This window comes from Bemisia tabaci, chromosome 1 (assembly GCF_918797505.1).
Source record: "Bemisia tabaci chromosome 1, PGI_BMITA_v3".
NCBI lineage: Eukaryota > Metazoa > Arthropoda > Insecta > Hemiptera > Aleyrodidae > Bemisia > Bemisia tabaci.
In genome coordinates, this window is record NC_092793.1 from 62040659 (window position 1) to 62060086 (window position 19428).

Consider the following 19428-nt stretch of genomic DNA (forward strand, 5'->3'; position numbering starts at 1 on the left):
GGTATAACACAAAACAATAACATAGCACGATAAACGGATAAAAGGAAAATATATTCGATAAAATTTTACTTCCCTGCAGTAGTGATATGCTACTCACCAAAAAATATAAAATTTACTGAAATTTAGACAAATATATAGGTAACCGCTCAGAAATAAAACACCCGTAATAAACTCCCGCCTCACGTGTAACCAGCGTTTTGTCAAATCAGAACACGAAGGTAAAGAACTGTTCGAGGTTCCGGATTTCTGACCATAAAATTTTTACCTAAAAACGAAACATTTTTGCAGCTCCTCCTTCCTTCAACAGTTGCACAAAATACCATCAACAGTTGCGATGTCGAGACTTGGCCTTAAGGTGGGACCGTTCGAGAATAACAACCGCGGCCCCTAGTAGCAGATTTACATAAAAAAATTTTAACGAAAGTATATCACTCATATAACGGTTATATAGCGGTTAAGTAACGGGATGTTCAAAGGAAATTGCCGTCGTATAACCGTTATTAATCAAATAATTTTATAAATTGCGCGAATAACCTTTATAATTAGTTAATGTAAAAGTTATTGGTAAAAATGTTTTATATAACCATTATACTTCAGTTATACATCTTTTATATAAATACGCTCTTTATATATATTTTATATACAGGGTGATCCAGACCACCCGTCCACTATCTTTTTCTCAAAAACGGCGGAGAATTGAGCTTCGGGACCAAAACTTTCATGGGGTAAATCGACCCCAAAGAATCGAATGAAAATATTTTCAGCCCCCCAAAATGGCCCCTTGGGGGGGTTTTGGGGGGGAGCCCCCCCCCCGTCTCTCGAAATTTTCAAATAGGAAGGGTATGTTTTGACTTTGGATTCGAAATCTACGGCAAAAAATAAGAACATTTTACTCTTTGCACTTTTTCCCTAAACCCCCATTTTTTTGAGATATGGGGCATTTTCGGGCCTTTTTGGGGCGATTTTCAATTCGATGCTGTAAGCGGCCAAATTATCCAAATTTCAAAATCTAAAAATCCCCTGAGAGGAGAGGTCAATACCTTTCTATTGATGTGCCACATGACCCCTGTTGCTTTTTGGGGGGTCATTTTTGGGGGGTCGTGGCCCCCAAAATTTTTGAGCAACAGGGGTCATGTGGCACATCAATAGAAAGGTATTGACCTCTCCTCTCAGGGATTTTTAGATTTTGAAATTTGGATAATTTGGCCGCTTACAGCATCGAATTGAAAATCGCCCCAAAAAGGCCCGTAAATGCCCCATAACTCAAAAAAATGGGGGTTTAGGGAAAAAGTGCAAAGAGTAAAATGTTCTTATTTTTTGCCGTAGATTTCGAATCCAAAGTCAAAACATACCCTTCCTATTTGAAAATTTCGAGAAACGGGGGGGCTCCCCCCCAAAACCCCCCCAAGGGGCCATTTTGGGGGGCTGAAAATATTTTCATTCGATTCTTTGGGGTCGATTTACCCCATGAAAGTTTTGGTCCCGAAGCTCAATTCTCCGCCGTTTTTGAGAAAAAGATAGTGGACGGGTGGTCTGGATCACCCTGTAGGTAACCGTCATACTTTGATTATGCATTCTGTATATAAACACGCTCTTTATATAACGGTTATACTTCGTTTATATACTGTGAATTTAGCTCTGCACTAGGGGCGCGGAAAATTCCGCAGTGACTAATAAGAATCCCTTAGTTGTCTAAAGGAAAGAGTCGTTAGGGTGTCTTAAGGAAGTTGTCCAAAGGGAGGAGTCCAACAGCCAGATTGTTGACATTTTGTGTTTGTCAGGTAGACATATGACATAGGTTAAAAAGCGGAGCGTGATTGGTCGGCTACGTCTTATCGCTGCTTTATCGTGCCTATGTCAGGTGGAAATCAGAACAAGCTAAAGGCACCTCTTAAGTTTCCGACATTATGTCGTACATTCCACCTGTCAACGGCACGATCAAGCAGCGATAAGACACAGCCGACCGATCACTCTGCCTTATAACCTATGTCATCTGCGTCTACCCAACAAACACTAGATATCAACGATCAGGCTGCTTCCTTAGTTTAATGTTTGTTGCAACTTTTTGGTTGGAAATGGCTACTTGGGTGGGCGCGGGGACACGCAAGAGTGGGTGCAGGAACACGGAGGAGTGAGTGCGTGGGAATTCTAAAGACGAATGCTCAGTGTCCGCAGGGTGTCCGTCGTTTTTAGCAGGGGCTCGGTGGATGTCCGGCAGGCATTTGAGGCGCCTCATGAGGTTATGCTGTACAGCATCGACTCGTAGCTTCAGCATCAATGCCGTATGCCCAGGTAGCGGCCGTTCGGGCATGCGGCGCCGCGCCTTATGCGCGCAACCTGCCGGCGCCGGCTTCGAGCATTGAAGCCCGATGCTGGAGAGCCGACTGAGCCAGCATTAAGCGCTGATGCTGAGGTTTGATGCTGGCTCAGGGACCAACATGGGCCTCAGCTTCTGAGGCCGGACCCTCGGCTTGCGGCCCGATACGGCCTCAATTTTCGGACCCGCCACCCAGTTTAATTACCGACGGGGCGGGGCTGTCCGCTGTCCCAGAAGACCGTACGACCCTTGGACTTGGCGATGAGTTCGCGGAACACCCCTTTGTCTTGGCGGCGGCCCACGCCTCGCCGAGGAAGGGTTGAAAACACAGCCCGGTGCAATTAGCCGACCGGCAGCCGGGCCCGGGGCGCTGGCGTCCGACGTGTCTGTTAATTGAAGCCGCCTCAATTTTGATGCTGGACTCAGCATCAAAACTGATGCAGCATCAGAAAATCAGCCGGGTGTCGGCCTCACCAGGTTAAGCCGCCTCAACGGCAGATGCGCTCCCCCGGCGCACTGTTCGACGCGGCATGAAAGTCCGCGCCGGGCCTCCGCCTTGCGCGCCGATGCGGCTCCGTTTACGATGCTCCCTCAAACCTCAGCTCTAAATCCTTGATGTCCGGCTTGGCCGACTAAACTTCGTTCTTGCATGGAAGTGCTTTTCTTTCCTAACCCACCATCGGGGAGTATGGGCGAAGAAAGAGGGGCCTGCCCCCCAGAATTGAAGATAGAATCATCTACTCTCCTCCCCGAAATTCTGAAGTGGAAAATAACCTTCGTCAAGGATCCATATAGGTATCTCTTTTAATGCAGAGTTTTCAATGAAAACATCGCTCTCATTTGGTCAGCATTTTCAAACATTTCCGTCATAGAAGCCTCAAAATACGTCCAAATGGGGTTAAAACTTCAACAAATTTTCGGGGGTGGCCGGAGCCCCCGCCTAACTTCTGCATAGCCCCCTGGTGGTAAGGGGACGCTATTTGGGTGTCTCGCACAAGGTATGTACCTCAGACCCAAAGACCGACCCTGTATATTTAAAAGCGAGGCCCGATTACGTATCTATCTTCGGCTGTGTTGCCACTCGATTTGTTCTTTCTTTTTCAATTCGATGGGTCGTCTGACTCTTTTTTTAAACATGTATTTGTAGATTTATATTTAAAGCTCGTATTTACCCGCACTATAACTCCCATGTGACTCCCCCACAAAGATAGTTCAGGTCAATTTGCGCATTCATCCATCGCGCCTTCAATTTTGCAGATACGATACGGACATATATCCATCGAGCACGAATAGTTGTATCTCTACGCCGTCATCAAAACGCGTCCTTGCCTTAAGTAGTTGTTTTTACACTGTGCTTGTTTTGTTTCCGTTCTCCATTGGTCTTCTTTGTACTGCGGTGCTTCGAGGACTAGGTACATGAGCATTTTAGCCGAAGATCGGGAAGACGTGATCGGCCTCGCATTTAAACTTTTCACCCGAATCCGAGCGACACTTCATTGGCAGCACAGAACGAAGCATTCCAAGTTCAGGTCTCGCTCCATCGCGCTTACAATTTAGCAGATGCAACACAGATATTTACCGAGCACGAATAGTTGCACCACTGCGCCTATCTAACGCGAATTTTCGACACCTCTCCCGGTACCCTACAAGCTTATACGGATATATAATACCCGTGTCCTTAATGCCTTTGTTCTTGGCAGAGCGAGGCGGGAGTGGTGAGATGGATATGCTGTGTCCCTCGATGTACAGCTACCACAGCAGTGTTGAGGAGAAGAACAAGCTGCTGTCGAGTCTGGCGCAGCGGGGGATCGAGGTTGTGGTGGACCGCTCAGCGAAGAAGGACCGAATCCGACAGTGGATCCAGTCCAGTGTCATCGAGGAAGACGAGGAAGCTGAGACAGAGACTGAGTCAAACGTCCGCACAGAGGAGACAGAAGTCGAACCTCCCGCCGATGGTTCTGAGTTCAGCCCCAGTGAACATACCAGCGAGTCAAGCGCTCGTCTCTCAAGGATTTAACTTCAGAGCCAATTTTATAGGTGAGGAGCCACGGGACTTCATTTCAATGCTATGTTGCAAAGTTTCCTTGTTCATTTATTTACTCAGGCACGGGCACAAATTTTCTTTCTTTGGAAATTCATTGAGAATTTTCTTCGACGTCAACTGTCAACCTGGAATGTTTTATGTGTTACAACGTGCACACATGAGGAAGGAAGTACGTTGCCAGGCGAGACTTCAATACATTGCAATGCAATCGAGCCTATCTGGCACTCACCCCTTCAAGTATCATGTCTTGCATGGGTGTCAGGCACAATCTAGTGGAAATTTCTTTAAGCCCCCACTTGCTTTTTTTCCTTTTTGGTAAGTAAGGCGAGGAAATCGTATCCCAGAGGAATTTGAAATACTGTGGTTGTTTTTACGGGATTTGGACACCTTGGCCTTGTAAGGTAAGCAAACCCTTTACTGGTGCACAGCTTAGTCATAGGAGACAACATTGCCGGCACAAATATTAAATGTATATTTTCTCATATTAATTTTGTGCTAATATTTCACTTAATTTTAAGGGTACGGATTTTTGAATAAATTTATTACTTCTGTTTTCCTTGCATTGTTATTCACATTCCACTACGTCTCCCTACTTGATTTTCTTCTTGTTGGCTTATACCCAGTGAGGGACAGAGAGGCAGATGGGAACACCCCAGGTCATTTTACACAGGGTTATCATTATTAAATGTTGAAAAACAAATAAAATAAGCCGGTCTAAGCTCCAATGAACCGGAGATCCTGGTTACTCTTTCAGTTCCAATCCGCCCCTGTGCCCAGTGTTAATGAAAAAAAAATAGTTCAATCTTCCTTGCTGGAGTTTATCTTCAAGAGAGGAGTGGTAAACTAATACACATTACTGTGGGTAAAAAAGTACTAAACCTTCATTTACAAAGCTCTAGGAGAAAAAATAATGATATAAAAGCTCCAAGAATAATATTTACAAACAGTTGAGGTGTTTAAAAAAAAATATACAGAAAGACTGATTGAAGGATGCGGATTGTACACATTAAAACTTGAGACAGTATCTGGGTGGATTTCAGCAACTGGGAGAAAATGGTTCTGAGAAAAAGTTGAAAAGTGATTTGGCCATATCAAGCTAAAGACTACTTTTCTGTTATCTTAGAGCTCCATACTATAGCATTTAATTACGAGCATCGCAATATCTCTACGATTATTCTTCTTTACCAAGCCTGACGTGTCAGTTTGGTTTGGACATGTCAGGTTTGGTGACGTCACCAAACCTGACATTTTGCTGATATTAATTTTTCCTGCTAATTTTGCAGTGACAAAATCGAACGAATCATTGAGGTTAGTTCGAGAGGCTACCTTTAGATGTAAGAAAAAATATTTGCTCACATATTCCTTGCATATTCCACCAAAAGTTTTGATGGAAAACTGCGTCACCGAATTGACATTGAATAAGTGAGACACTCCAAAAACCATGGAAAAAACTGAAATCATGCTGAAATTGGAAGAAATATGTGGACTTATTTGGCACACGACTGTTTGTTCTCCACTTCCACACTCAGTCATGCCTTAATCCGCACACAAGTGCTATCTCTTGAGTGGACACAAACTAAAACGCATAGCGTCACCAAACTGACATAATCTTGAGTTACACGCTTCAGGTCTGAAATTAAATTGAATAATATAGTTTTCTGGTGTTTCAATGCATATTATTTCAAACAATATACATTCAAGACTTAATAAAAAATTAGACAAAGACTTTTTCTTGGGATGGCTGACCGACGGTTCATTCTTTCCCCATGGACTTTGAACCTTTATACCCGTAGTCGGACGACGACGACTTGACAGTGTTGCCAAATCAATTAGGTTTTGCCGTGATTAGTTGCAAAGAACCGTGCACTGATCATTAATTAAGAGTATGTTCTCGGCAAGAGAAAATAGTCACCGAAAACGGTAGGGGGTCCGTATATTTTTTTTACAAACAGTATCGTAACTTTTGAAATATTCGACCGCAAGTTTTGTTTTGGGTCTCAATCAATAGCTATTGAGTTGATCTTTCAAATGAAACCAAGATCAAGCCTCTAGGCTATCTTAATTTTTAAGTTATGGAACCAGTCCCCGTACTTTTTGAACAGCCTTTGTACATTGATTCAGCAAGCCTGTTAGTTACAAGGGCAACTATGGTTGTATTTGTTCTTAAATTTGACTGAGGGAACCCACTTTGCTAATTCTTTAAAAAAATGGCATTCATATGTAATTATTCTTTGAAACATCCTCCAAAACCTACAATGAAGTATTCTATTCTGGATGATAATAAAAATAATAAAAAAAATTCCTTTCATTAAATTTCATGAACTTTTGTTGACCGAAACAGGGAGAATTTTAATAAGGAATTATATGCTTTCTCTGAACGAGTCCAGTGTTTTATAAAAAGAAATCTTGTCAGTCAATTTACATACAAAAACAATAATACTTTCGATCACATTTGATCATTCTCAATTAGTAAATACAATTTTAATTACAAAACCTCTACTTGGTAGAAGACTTTTTGATAAATTGAACCATTTTGTTCCTTATTCACTTAGACATTGCTGCTCCAGTAATTGGATGGATAACTGTCATGGATTATGAGAACCTAAGGTGGTTTGTAAGCAATTACCTTCTAAGAACCATTTATGAAACCTCCATTTAGAGTTTGAAAAGAAGTGATAATTTTTATTCATTTTCGAATTTACACATTAAATTAATCAAAACTCAATTACTCTAAATACTTATTACGATAAAGGCTGTTTTTTTTCTCTTTTTTTTTTCTTCATTCTTGACAATACTTTTGTACATTTTTGTGCTGATTCAGAATAAAACGGTTTAACTACACTCATATGAGGATACATTAGATTTCATTTCTGAGATTCGTTTCAAAGGAGGTAAACCAGAAAAATAAGTGGTATTCCTAAGATTTTTGATAAATTCGAGTATTCATGGATATGCGGAGTTCAATCGTTGCAGACTGTAAATACATAGTATTAAATCTTGAAAACAACCAAGAGCTACATTTTTTCGATATGAGTTGGGGGTCATTCCACGCCTAGGTAGTCCGGGGGGTATTTTTTTTTCCCCCTCCAAAGGACCCAACGATATTTATTTTTGGACTCCTTAATACTCCTAGTTTTTGGAAATATATATGGTTTACCTCCGTTTTGTTTTTTTTCTCGCAATTTTTACGTGTTTTGTAACCCCGTTGCTTAGCTTCATCCTACTGTAAAAAGAGTGACAGTTTGGTAGCAATGTTTTCTGGTGTTCCCACCAAAACCAAGTTTCAGATTATGCTTGCAGTTGTCAAGAAACTGATTCAATGTGCTCCTGCAAAGTTTCAATTTTTAAAAGTAATTACTGTATATTATATGTAACTTTTAAAACCTAGTGCACTGACTGTCACACCCGTTACGCAAAACATAGGTTTTTTAATGTAACTATTTTAATTCATGTCATTTTGAGATGCCAATTTTTTCCGTACGTCTTCAAGTCAAGTACAGCTTTGGAGTATTTTTTCCAAATTTTTATTTCAACAATTAATGGGCAAAAATGCGTAACGGGTGTGACACGTTACGGGTGTGACCAATGAGAAGAGACTTAAATTATGCAGATGTTGCCTCACTTCTCACCATTTTTTCTATGGTTATCACAAGAAATACACTCATATGCATGATTAGACGTTATGTATGCATCTAATAAGAGAGAGATAGCTAACTTTTTTGCCATATTTCAGTATTTAAAGTGAATACACCTTATCTCAAAAGGACTTCAAAAAGAACTCGTTGAACTCTCTCCGATTTGATTTAAATATTTTCACTTTACTATAGGCCAAGACCTACCGTGCCAGGGTTTTTTTTGGTTAGTTTGGGCCATGCGAGGTCCAAGACCGCGGGGACGAAAAAGGAATTCTGAGTTACCCGAAGAAAAGCCCTGGGACGGTAGGTCTGGGCGACCCTGTAGAAAAATGTAGTTTTGGCATGTTCCACATTAAAATGCGTCATATTGCTGATTGATTTACTGCTTAGGATTGCCTACAATAAGAGTATGAGAAGAAAAGTAAGTTTTTTAACTTTTAAACTCTCTCAGAAATGATGGACCTCAGAGAGACAATGTGTCACACCCGTGACGCAAACGGTAGGTCTGGGCCACCTTGTAGAAAAATGTAGTTTTGGCATGTTCTACATTAAAATGCGTCAAAATGTTGATTGATTTACTGCTTAGGATTGCCTACAATAAGAGTATGAGCAGGAAAGTAAGTTTTTTAACTTTTAAACTCTCTCAGAAATGATGGACCTCAGAGAGACAATCTGTCACACCCGTTACGCAAACTTTCCCATTTTTCAAGAAAAGAAAAACAGATACTCGAAAACGGATCATTGGCAGTTGAAGCAAAAACCCTTGGCTTCATCGTATAATTTAATCAGATTTTTACATTCATAGAATTCGCTGAGTTTCCACTTTACACTCACTGAGGAAAAACTCACTTCCAAAATCGGTCACACCCGTTACGCATACCTTTTAATTTTTTCTGAGGAATGGAACAAAGTAAAAACAATTTCTGATAAACTGAAATGATCTATAAAAAAAGTTCTTTCTGCTACTGTAGATAATTTTTTAATTAAACCCCAAGAAAGAGTTCAAATTCTTGTTTAAAGTTAAATTGTTGTCACACCCGTTACAATGGAATGACCCTTGGGTTCCTATTCGTTTTTTGCTTGGTCTGGTATAATTAAAATGCACATTACACTCATTTTCATGAAACTTGTAATAATTTTAATTAAAGTTGAAAGAGTAATACGGAGGTAAAATATTATTTTCGGTGTACTATCAATGAGTTTTGAAGTCCTGCTCCATATTTTTCATTTTTTGTAAGAAAAAGAAAAGCTAATTTGATCATGCTCAAAAACAAACGAACGAAAAGAGAGTTGAGAAAACATATCAAGTTGTGCTAAAAGTAAAGGCAAAATATTTTGAAATAAAAACATTTTTATACATATGTACATAAATTTGAAATTGTGCATGAGAAAAGAGCACAAAATTGCACAGAATTGGATAATTAATTCTTACTGCATCATGGACGGAAACAATTACATGTAATTAAGGCTTTTAACTTTAGGACTGATTCATAACTATGATTTGGAATGTGATAAAAATGATATACTTTTTGCAACATATATTAAATTTTCATGTCTTTTAGAAAAAGTTAAAATAAAAATCAAGAAAATAGTTCTATTTACTAGTCTAGTATCTTTCCTGATTTACAGTGTGGCTATGATTCCTGTTAACCAGGTACTCAGCATTACGGTTTTACTCAATGATGAATATTTTTTATTCATCAAACTGCGCATGAAACTGATGTGCGTTTTATAGAGACTGAAAAGAGGGGCAGGAAATATTGAATCTATACCTCTAATGAGAGGTAAAACCAAACATTGCTAGTATGCAAAATATACATTCCTAAAAAAATTGTGCTTTGCATGCAAACTATACAAAATAAAAAATACCTGACCACATTTACAGGAAAAAAATCGGATAAAGATCGTCAGATCATAGATCAGTCACACATCTGTCAAATATATACCAGCTATCAAACTATAGCACACAAGCCTTGGTTAGAGGATTCTGTACTGCCTATTCCATTTTAAAATTGCCGTGTAACTGCAAGTTAATAAATATTTTGGAAATACATAAGAAAGACAGCCACGGTGCCGTATAAGAGACTCTTAATACATAAAGGGAGACTTTCGGATTTTTCGACCATATCGTTCAGGCGACTGTTGATCATTTAAGATACTTGGATAAAGCGTTGTTTCCGAACTGGTAGTTGGTACACTCTCTTAACGCGATTTTTACATAAAGAACCTTTAATGGATGGCAATTTTCACTGCTACAAACTTGAAACGCCAAGGCAGTATATGCTCACAATCAGCTGTTGAATAAAATTGAATCTATCGAATCTATCAATTGGGCAACTGCAGAGCATTTCTAACTCCCAAACAGCTGATAATTAGTGGTCGCTAAACTAAAGCGCTATAGCACATTGTGCACATTGGTACATATAGCACACATGCACATATAGCACATTGGTGGCAACAAAATTTCATTTTTTCCGCTGCTATCTTCCTGGAGTTTAGCCAATAAAAGTGACTCGTTAAAATAGACTATGAGAACACCAACATATCACCTAAGCAGAACTAAAACTGGAGAGTAAGGCAGCAGATCCCATAAAACAAATAATACAGTGCACTTTCAGCCAAATGGCTTGAAGAGGGAGACGAAATTCAGAAAATTTTAGGAGAATTTAAGAAAATTATCCGATGGTAAAATGAATTAATTTATACCAAACATGGGGAACTTGAATATTCCAATCGACAAGACAGAACCATATTCTTACTTCAAAATTAATGCAATTATATTAATCTCTCCTTTTATTATATTACAGCTCTAAGCCGGCCTAAATAATCTTTTAGAGCTGCAAAACGCAAAATATGGAAAATTGCATCTCCAAATTTTTCTATTGTTGCTTAAATTAATTCCACCGCTACCTCCAGGATATAGGTTATCTTAAAATGAAACATTCTCATGATGTTTCTTCTCCATATTAAGTTTTTATTGAATCTCCGTTTTTTCATGAGACTTTTTAAGCACTTATGCGATGAGAAAAATATTGATAAATTTAAGGGAGACGTCTGTTACCTATTCTGCTTCTTTATACTGTGCATTAACTTCAAAAGTTCTAAGAATCCTTTAAAGCTTATGAGCTTTAAAGGAAGCCTGTGGGTACCTTAGGGTGGAGCGAAAAACACTTTTATTCGAAATCCTTGATGGCTATATCAAGTTGCCTCTTGTAATATGAATGGACCCATGTTTTATCTTTTGCCGAAATTCTAACTTCTTCCGTTGGTACAGTTCACCTATAGTTTCGAATTTGACATAAAAATCACAATTTTTCACCTAAAAAATGGACTAGCATCGGTTGATTTCAATTTTACGTTTTGAAACTGAGGTATCCCCACAATTTTGAAGGGCCACGTTCATTTGAACGTATTTCTATTGGCGGGTGTTGCGGAACACGATGCTCAGTACCTCCTATACTCGCAATGCTTTTCCATGGCGCTTAGTTCTGTTTGACAAGACGCGCTATCCAGGATTCTAAAAATCCTCAAAAGGAACTCAATTTGGAGCTTGGTTCCGTTTAACAGAAATATGTCCATTTATGACCATTGCAATGTTGCCAGAAAAACGTAAATTGTAAAATCTTTAGGTGCTCCCGCATCACACAATTTGTCGCCTTCATGACGAAGGGGCGCCATAAGCAAAAATATCATCAAAATTGGACATTTTGAGTTAGGAATCGATCCTTCTGCACCTCAAGCTCCTTCCGATGAACCTTCTTTAAAAGTTCAACTCTCAATGTTAAGTGAGTTACCAAGGAAAAACAAAAAGGCTTAACATAAGATAGACCCTTTCTGAATTCGGCGAACGGACGCATCAGAAAGCAAACTTAAGGGTTACAATGATACGCCACTTCGCGCTGCCCGCTACCTAACTTCTCTTCAATGATACGTCCTAGAAAATCAGACTCTTTCCATTTGCGCGACACAATATGCCTGTCACTCATTGATCGGGTGTGTTTCTCAGTTATTGTTATTGATGCCTTGTTGACATCACCCTCGTATTTCCTCCATCGCGTCCCTGCTGTAGATTAAAGACCAATCTGGCGATATTTTATATGTTTGTTGGTGTGTTTTAATGCCACAGACTATAGAGCTCTTTATTGTTATTGGTCAGGAAACGTAACTTGTCGGGTTTTTCGGTAAACATGATTCATACTGTCAGTCAGGATTCCTTGATTTCGATGGCTTTTCGCCTCTTTAATTTTGGTTTGACAGGATATTCTGGAAAAAGATCTAAATCATCCGGGGGTGTATACACAGGAAATGTCAAAAGATTCTCAACTAGGTCAAGAGTTTATCAGTTTCTATTTACATGCCAATTAACACTTCGTTAGCTCCGATTGTTTTCTTTTGACAACGTATCTAATGTACTCATGTTCGTTTTCTTTTGTCTTCTACTTGCAATTATAATAATTGTAATTATAATTGACTAATATTGATGTTTGATTCTTTGATTTTTCAGGCACACTCTAATCATTAATCTTTCATTAACTCTAGGCATCACTCAACTCATTTAATTAAACAGTCATTATTCATATTTAACGTCATTGTTCTAATTGTCCATAAACAGCTTTTACCATTTGGCCATCAAGAGTAAGCTAAATGAAGTGTTTTAAATTAAATATAAAAGAAAAAATCTGTCTGTCGTTTTGTTCAGATTATGAGATTTCAATATTCAACAAATCAAAGCTTTTGGTAAGATTATTAGTTTTCAGCAATTTGGGATGGAAAAAAAACATTTGGAGTGGCAATGAAAACATTATTCTTCAACGCTTAAAGTTGCGAGCTCTTTTTGATCAAAAGTAAATGACAACCAAATTTGACTTGTTGAGTCAGATATACAAGTAAGCATCCTAGTGCAGTCAATTTTAACAGTTGACAGTGTTTCGTCTTTGGCGATTGGGAAAATGATTTTACTTTATCCTTCAAATTAAAATGTCATATCCTGCCATGAAAGAGCTTGATGCAAAAACGGCTTTTTTTGCCCCCCCCCCCCCTCCTTTTGGAATTTCTTCAGACTTTGACTATTGATTACTCATTCTTAGCGCTTCTTTTCCCAAATATTCAGACCCCCAAAAACTCTTTGGGGGCGCGGGGGGGGGGGGGGGTGGAAGGAAAAACCTGTGAACCTTGATATCTCTAGACCGAAAAAAGATATTGAAGTCCGCTTTGAACAAAAAATCGTCTTAAATTACATACTTTAAGATTCTAAAGGTTGAAATCCCGATATCACATTTTTTAAGTTAAGATATGTGCTTTTTTCCAGTTTTTGGGTCTAGAAAATTTCTTTTAAACAAAGAATTTATACAGATCTCAATTTTTTATTTGAACCAAAACCAGTTTTTAAATCAGATTGAATGTTCAAACTGTGCAAAATGCATTTTTAGGGACTCTTGAGAGTTGCTTAGTTCAGAAATTACCAAAAAATTCACTTTTTTAAAAATTACAGCACCGTGCAGGCCCACTGAGCAGCCGGTTGGCGCTCAGTGGGCCTCTAAAATAGCGCTACGGAGCTGTAATTTTGAAAAGTTAATTTTTTTGAAGTATTTGTAATTTCTGAACTAAACGACTCTCAAGAGTCCCTAAAAATGCATTTTGCACAGTTTGAACATTCAATCTGATTTAATAACAGTCAAATCCGACTTTTTTGCGCGCGAAAATCGGCCGGCGCACGTTGAGCGGAAACTTCAATCGCTCATAACTCCGGGCCCGTTTGGTTCCCCAGCTTAATGGATCACTCGTTGGATGCGAAAAAAGACGAGCAATTTAAGAAACTGGTTTTGGTTCTAATAAAAAATTGAGATCTGTTTAAATTCTTTGTTTAAAAGAAATTTTCTCGACCCAAAAAGTGGAAAAAAGCACATATGTTAACTTAAAAAATGTGATATCGGGATTTCAACCTTTAGAATCTTAAAGTATGTAATTTAAGACGATTTTTTGTTCAAAGCGGACTTCAATATCTTTTTTCGGTCTAGAGATATCAAGGTTCACAGGTTGTGCCTTCCAACCCCCCCCCCCCCCCCCCTAGCGCCACCAAAGAGTTTTTGGGGGTCTGAATATTTGGAAAAAGAAGCGCTAAGTATGAGTAATCAATAGTCAAGGTCTGAAGAAATTCCAAAGGGAGGGGGGGGGGGCGAAAAAAGCCGTTTGAGCATAAAGCTCTTTACATGTCGGTGTCTCCTGGTCAGAAACAGCATTTCTGAAAAATTGAATTAATGTGAGTTGAACTTTTCTCCTCGTATGAGTAGAATATTTTGGTGATATGAGTAGAATTTCTTCTCATATGAGTGGGAGTAAAGTAGTCAAAATCATAATACGCCCCTTCGTCATGAAGGTGACGAATTGTAAAGTTTGTGATCCCAATAATTATTGACGATTTGGTGATTTTTATGGGGACGAAGCAGTCACGCTAGAACCCCAAAAATTTGAGATGATAGCCTCCTAACACAGTACTTTTGATGTAAATTGAACATTTTGCCGTGCAAGACGCACAAGTATTTTTTTTTAAAATTCGGAAGCTTGACCAAAAACGCTGTTTAGGCGCAGATGGGATACATTTCAGCGAGTTGCCTGATTTTTAATGTTTGAAGGAATATTTCAATTGTTAAAAAAATTCAAAATAGCTGACTTCTAATTCACTACTTTTGATATAAATCACACATTAGAGCATACAGGACGCGGAAGTATTTCTTAAAAATTCGGGAATTTGACCGAAAATGCTGTTTTGAGGCAAAGAGCAAGATATATTTCGGAGATATATTGCCAGCTTCATAAAAGCCTAAGGTAGTCGACATCTAACAACATAGTTTCAACAAAAAATAAAAGTGTTAGTCCCTGAAACAGAAATTTAGAAAACTTCTGATCGACTTAAAAACATAATATCGGACTTAAATATCCTCAGAATAATTTTTTTTTTAAAGAAGAATAAATTTTCTTCGAAATATATTATTGCTTCAAAACATCGTTTTTGGTCAAATTTCCGAATTTGTAAGAAATACTTACGCGTCCTGTAAGCTCTCATGTGTATTTTATATAGTGTATTAGAAGTCAACTATCTTGAGTTTTTATGACGATAGAAATATTCCTTCCAACTTTAAAAAATCAGTCTACTCGCTGAAATGTATCCTATTTGCGCCTAAACAGCGTTTTCGGTTAGGTTTCCGAATTTTTAAAAAATACTTGTGCTTCTTGCACGGCAAAATGTTCAATTTATACTAAAAGTAGTATGTTAGGAGGCTATCGTCTCAAAATATGGAGCTTCTAGCATGACTGGTTCGTCCCTAAAAAAAAATCATCGGATCTTCAAAAATCTCAATAATTATCGGGATCACAAACTTTACAATTGTGCGATGTGGGAGCACTTAAAGATTTTACAATTCACGTATTTCTGGCAACATGGCAATGGTCATAAATGAACTTGGCGTATCAAAATTATGGGAATACGTCAGTTTCAAGGTGTAAAGTTTAAATCAAACGGCGCTAGCCCGTTTTTTAGGTAAAAAAACGTGATTTTTATGTGAAGTTCAAAACTATAGATGGACCATGCCAACAGAAGGAGTTAGAATTTCGGAAAAAGAAAAAAACACGGGTCTGTTTATATTACGAGAGGCAACTTTTCTAATGTAGCCATCAAGCAATTTCGAAAAAAAGTGTTTTTCGCTCCACCCTAGGGTACTTACTAACAGTTTACATGTAGGTATAATCTGAACAAATCATTATTATACGTTTAAAATCTAACATTAAATATGTCTATAATAATAGAAAATATTGATGGCTTAGGAACAATACCGCCTGACTGAACATTTTGGCGATAATGGGTGAGCAATTTTGCTTCATAGTATTAAATAAGCAAGCCGATGATTTTAGTTTTCCCGATCGCGCATGGGAACACTAGAATGATGATGTACAAAAAAATTGGAAACCTAACCTCAAAATTTCAAAAATAGCAAAATTCTTTCTTTTTCTTGTAAAATCGTCAGTTTGCAGGTAGACAGTATTGTTCCTCAGCCATCAGTATACAACAAGAAAGGTAAACAAACAAATAAAAAAGAACAAAATAATTGGACGGACAAGTTTTAAGTTTGATAGCAGGTTTGAATAAGTTCAACTGAGGGGCTTGGAGGACAAGTTGCATAAGTGCAGTTTTTGCTATTTTGAGAAATAGGAGTTTGAAGTTTTGAAATTACATGGATCCTTACGGCGGAGAGAAAGTTCAAAGTGACTTTTTTATGCTTAAAAATTTGAAGTTGAGAGCAAATTTTTCACAGAATATGCATTGAGAATAGTGTTACTTGAAATCATTAATACCTCCATTTTTTCAAAAACTGCACAAACGCGCCTTGTCCTCCAAGCCTGTCAACTGTATTCAATTGAATATTCCAGATCTTAACAAGATTATTTGTTTAGAATAACTACACACACGGTAAATAAAAAAAAAAAGAACGCAGCACTAGAGATAAAAAAAGGCAAAAAACAGTGCACTAGTTAGAGAAGATAATTAAAACTTATAAAAATATTTACAAAAACAGGGAAAGATTTAACTCAGAAAGTCAATATGTGTTAAATAAAGACATGTGAACTTTGTCAAACAATTACAATACCTCATATGCAAATAGTCGTTACGATACAAAAGAGCACACGGACTAGAACTATCGTCAAAAAAAATATACTGATGGCATAGAAAGTTCTTGGTGCACAGCTGCTTTTCACAACTCACAGATGTAATTAACTGCCTAATATCATTGATATAGTGCAATTTCTTTGATGCATTGATGATAAAAAGAAAAATGCATCTCTAAACATTGCTGGCCCTAACGAAATGCTTCAAGTTTTTAATGATGAACTGACCAAGTTTGGTGGGGAGGGAGGGACAAAGGCATTCAAGCTTTCTACAATGGACAGAAAAGTACAATATTTACAAAATCAAGTTTATCTTGAGCAGACTTACATTTCCTCAACCTGGAATTTTTCTAATATTTACTTCGAATGTTATAATTTCCCATATTATTTTGACATTGAAATTAAATTGCGATGATTTTCAGAGGCCTAGATTATGAGAGAGCTCACTTCACTCAGCTGTTCACGAGTCATGAGTTCGACTAACTACAGAATCTTCTGGGTAATACATATTGCCGAGGATTGTAAATAAATCTTCAGTTCCTTTTTCTGTTCTTCATAGAAAAGAATTTAGCTTTCCACATTGGGTATTAATGGGGTGGTATTTCTATGCATGCGCAAATAGGGAATGTAGAAAAGGTAGATAAGGCATTTATCAGTCATGACGGCACAAAAGGCAAAACAAGTTATGAGTTTTTCGATCACAACTTCTAATATTGTAGGTAACACTAATTTTCTGATTTAAAAAAAAAAAAAAAAAAAAAAAAGGGGGGGGGGTTCATAAGAGACACATCAATAAAAGGCACAGAAATGGGCCTGTTGCAAACTTTTGCTAGAGCAAAACTAAGAGTTGTTTCTTATAGATAATGCCTCAAAAATCACGATGAGCGCATCGGCAAACTCTGAAATGCACTCATAACTTCACAATCTGCGTAAGAAATTTGCGGTTTTTTGAGCTTCCCGCTTCAAAAACGATACTACGGCACAGGTGAACATTTTGTAAGAGGAGTCGTTCCATCGTCGGCAATAATCATCATAGCCGACGCCAATCCGCCAAAACACGTTTGATGGGACGAGATAACACCTGAACTGGATTAGACCAGATAACAATCGGTGTGTTAACGTTCATATTTTCCACGCCCGAATTGATTGACCTTGAACTCTCCTTGAATTACGAGCGGAACTGCGTGCAAGCGTCGGCCATGATGAATATCGCCGACGATGGAGCGACTCCTCTAACAAAATGTTCACCTATGCCGTAGTATCGTTTTTGAAGCGGGAAGCTTAAAAAAACGCAAATTTCTTACGCAGATTGTGAAGTTATGAGTGCATTTTAGACTTTGCCGATGCGCTCATCGTGATTTTTGAGGCATTATCTACAAGAAACAACTCTTATTTTTGCTCTAGCAAAAGTTTACAACAGGCCCATTGCGTCATTATTACTATTATACTTGTGGCGAGAGTTGACGGTAAAAAGAGTGGACTGTCTTCAATAAAAGAAATAAAACTGAGTATTCTTTCAAGCACTACGAAGTTGGATTCATAAAAAAAAAAGATCAGAGCTGGTAAACTTTATAAAACGTTTGCAGTTTTACTAAAAGGCAAAGCTGACTAAAAACTGCAATTCACGGGAAAATAAAGTTCCTGCATTCACGAGAGTAAGAATCTTGAAAGCGTGAGGATGGATATTGAAACTACTGTGAGAGAGAGAGTTCCTGTGGAGGCTGAGCTGAATCCAAATCGGAAAATAATCCTTTCCTTCACTTTATTCTCCCATGGATTGGTCCCATCGTCAAAGAACATGGGACATTGGTCTCCTGTAAAAGAAAACGAAAAAGGGGTTGGTATTGGGGGGAAAAATATCACAGTTAAAGAATAATTTAATGGCAAATCTGATGGCTTGTGTAGTAATCTAGTTTGATTTTTGGCTCAAATAATGAATCTACCTAATTGAAATGATGACTTCTTCAAGACATGAGAATGCGTCTTTTAAGATGGTAAAGAACCCTGCACAATCCTTATGGGAAATGGCTCTCTCCACAATCTGATGAAACTTGGATATATTGCTCAGCTAGTCATTCTGATCAAAAGTTCTCATGGGCCGAAAGAAATCCCACGGGCGGTTTCCTACATATTCACCGTTTTATGTGCGTAAATTGAGGTTTCACTGGCCAGACCATTGTGCGGCGCTTCTTGTGCCCTTCCTTCCAGTCCACTCCGGCCGCTCTCCGCTTCCCTGCTACCCGTACCCGAGGCTCGGACTCCGACGCTCACGAGGCTTTGGTCATCGTCGCCGAGCCGGGTGGTCTAATCACCGTGAGCGTCAGTCCGAGCCTCGGTTATGGGTGGCAGGGAAGCAGAGAGCGGCCGCAGTGGACTGGAAGGGAAGGGCATAAGAAGCACCACACAATGGTCCGGCCAGCGAAACCTCAATTTACGCACATAAAACGGCGAATATCTCGAAAACCGCTCATGAGATCTCTTTCGGCCCATGAGAACTTTGGATCAGAATCAAGGAGAAAACAAGAGCCCGGACGTGAATTGCGGAGCGAGTGGCATCCCCTACTTTTAGACGAGTCGTCTCTGATTGGCTGATTCGCCTGGGGCCCACTTTCCGGAGCCCTTATGGAAAATAACACGGGGTTCATTTTCCATCGAAAATATCTCGAAAACAAGGAAAAATTTATCAGTCCAAAATTCCAGAACTCGATTCTCCAGATTATTCTGAAGAGATTGATGGGTATAACATGACACTTTAGTCTCAAACACACGGA

General features: G+C 38.6%; 2 protein-coding genes across 14 annotated transcripts in view; one reads left to right on the forward strand and one right to left on the reverse strand.

The window, feature by feature from the left end:
* LOC109040542 (serine/threonine-protein kinase meng-po) overlaps positions 1-4914 on the forward strand; it is a 162597-nt gene extending 157683 nt beyond the window's left edge. For all 13 annotated transcript variants that reach the window (XM_072304934.1, XM_072304880.1, XM_072304885.1 and 10 more), the window contains one exon: positions 4018-4914. In XM_072304934.1, the coding sequence (XP_072161035.1) occupies positions 4018-4334 (317 nt within the window). In that variant the 3' untranslated portion in view covers positions 4335-4914. The remainder of the gene's footprint in view (positions 1-4017) is intronic.
* Positions 4915-6664: 1750 nt separating this feature from the next.
* The window catches only part of udt (protein undicht), a 50140-nt gene continuing 37376 nt past the window's right edge, over positions 6665-19428 (reverse strand). Inside the window, exon 11 of the mRNA XM_019056522.2 lies at positions 6665-18471. Coding sequence (XP_018912067.2) covers positions 18305-18471 — 167 coding nt within the window. The 3' untranslated portion in view covers positions 6665-18304. The remainder of the gene's footprint in view (positions 18472-19428) is intronic.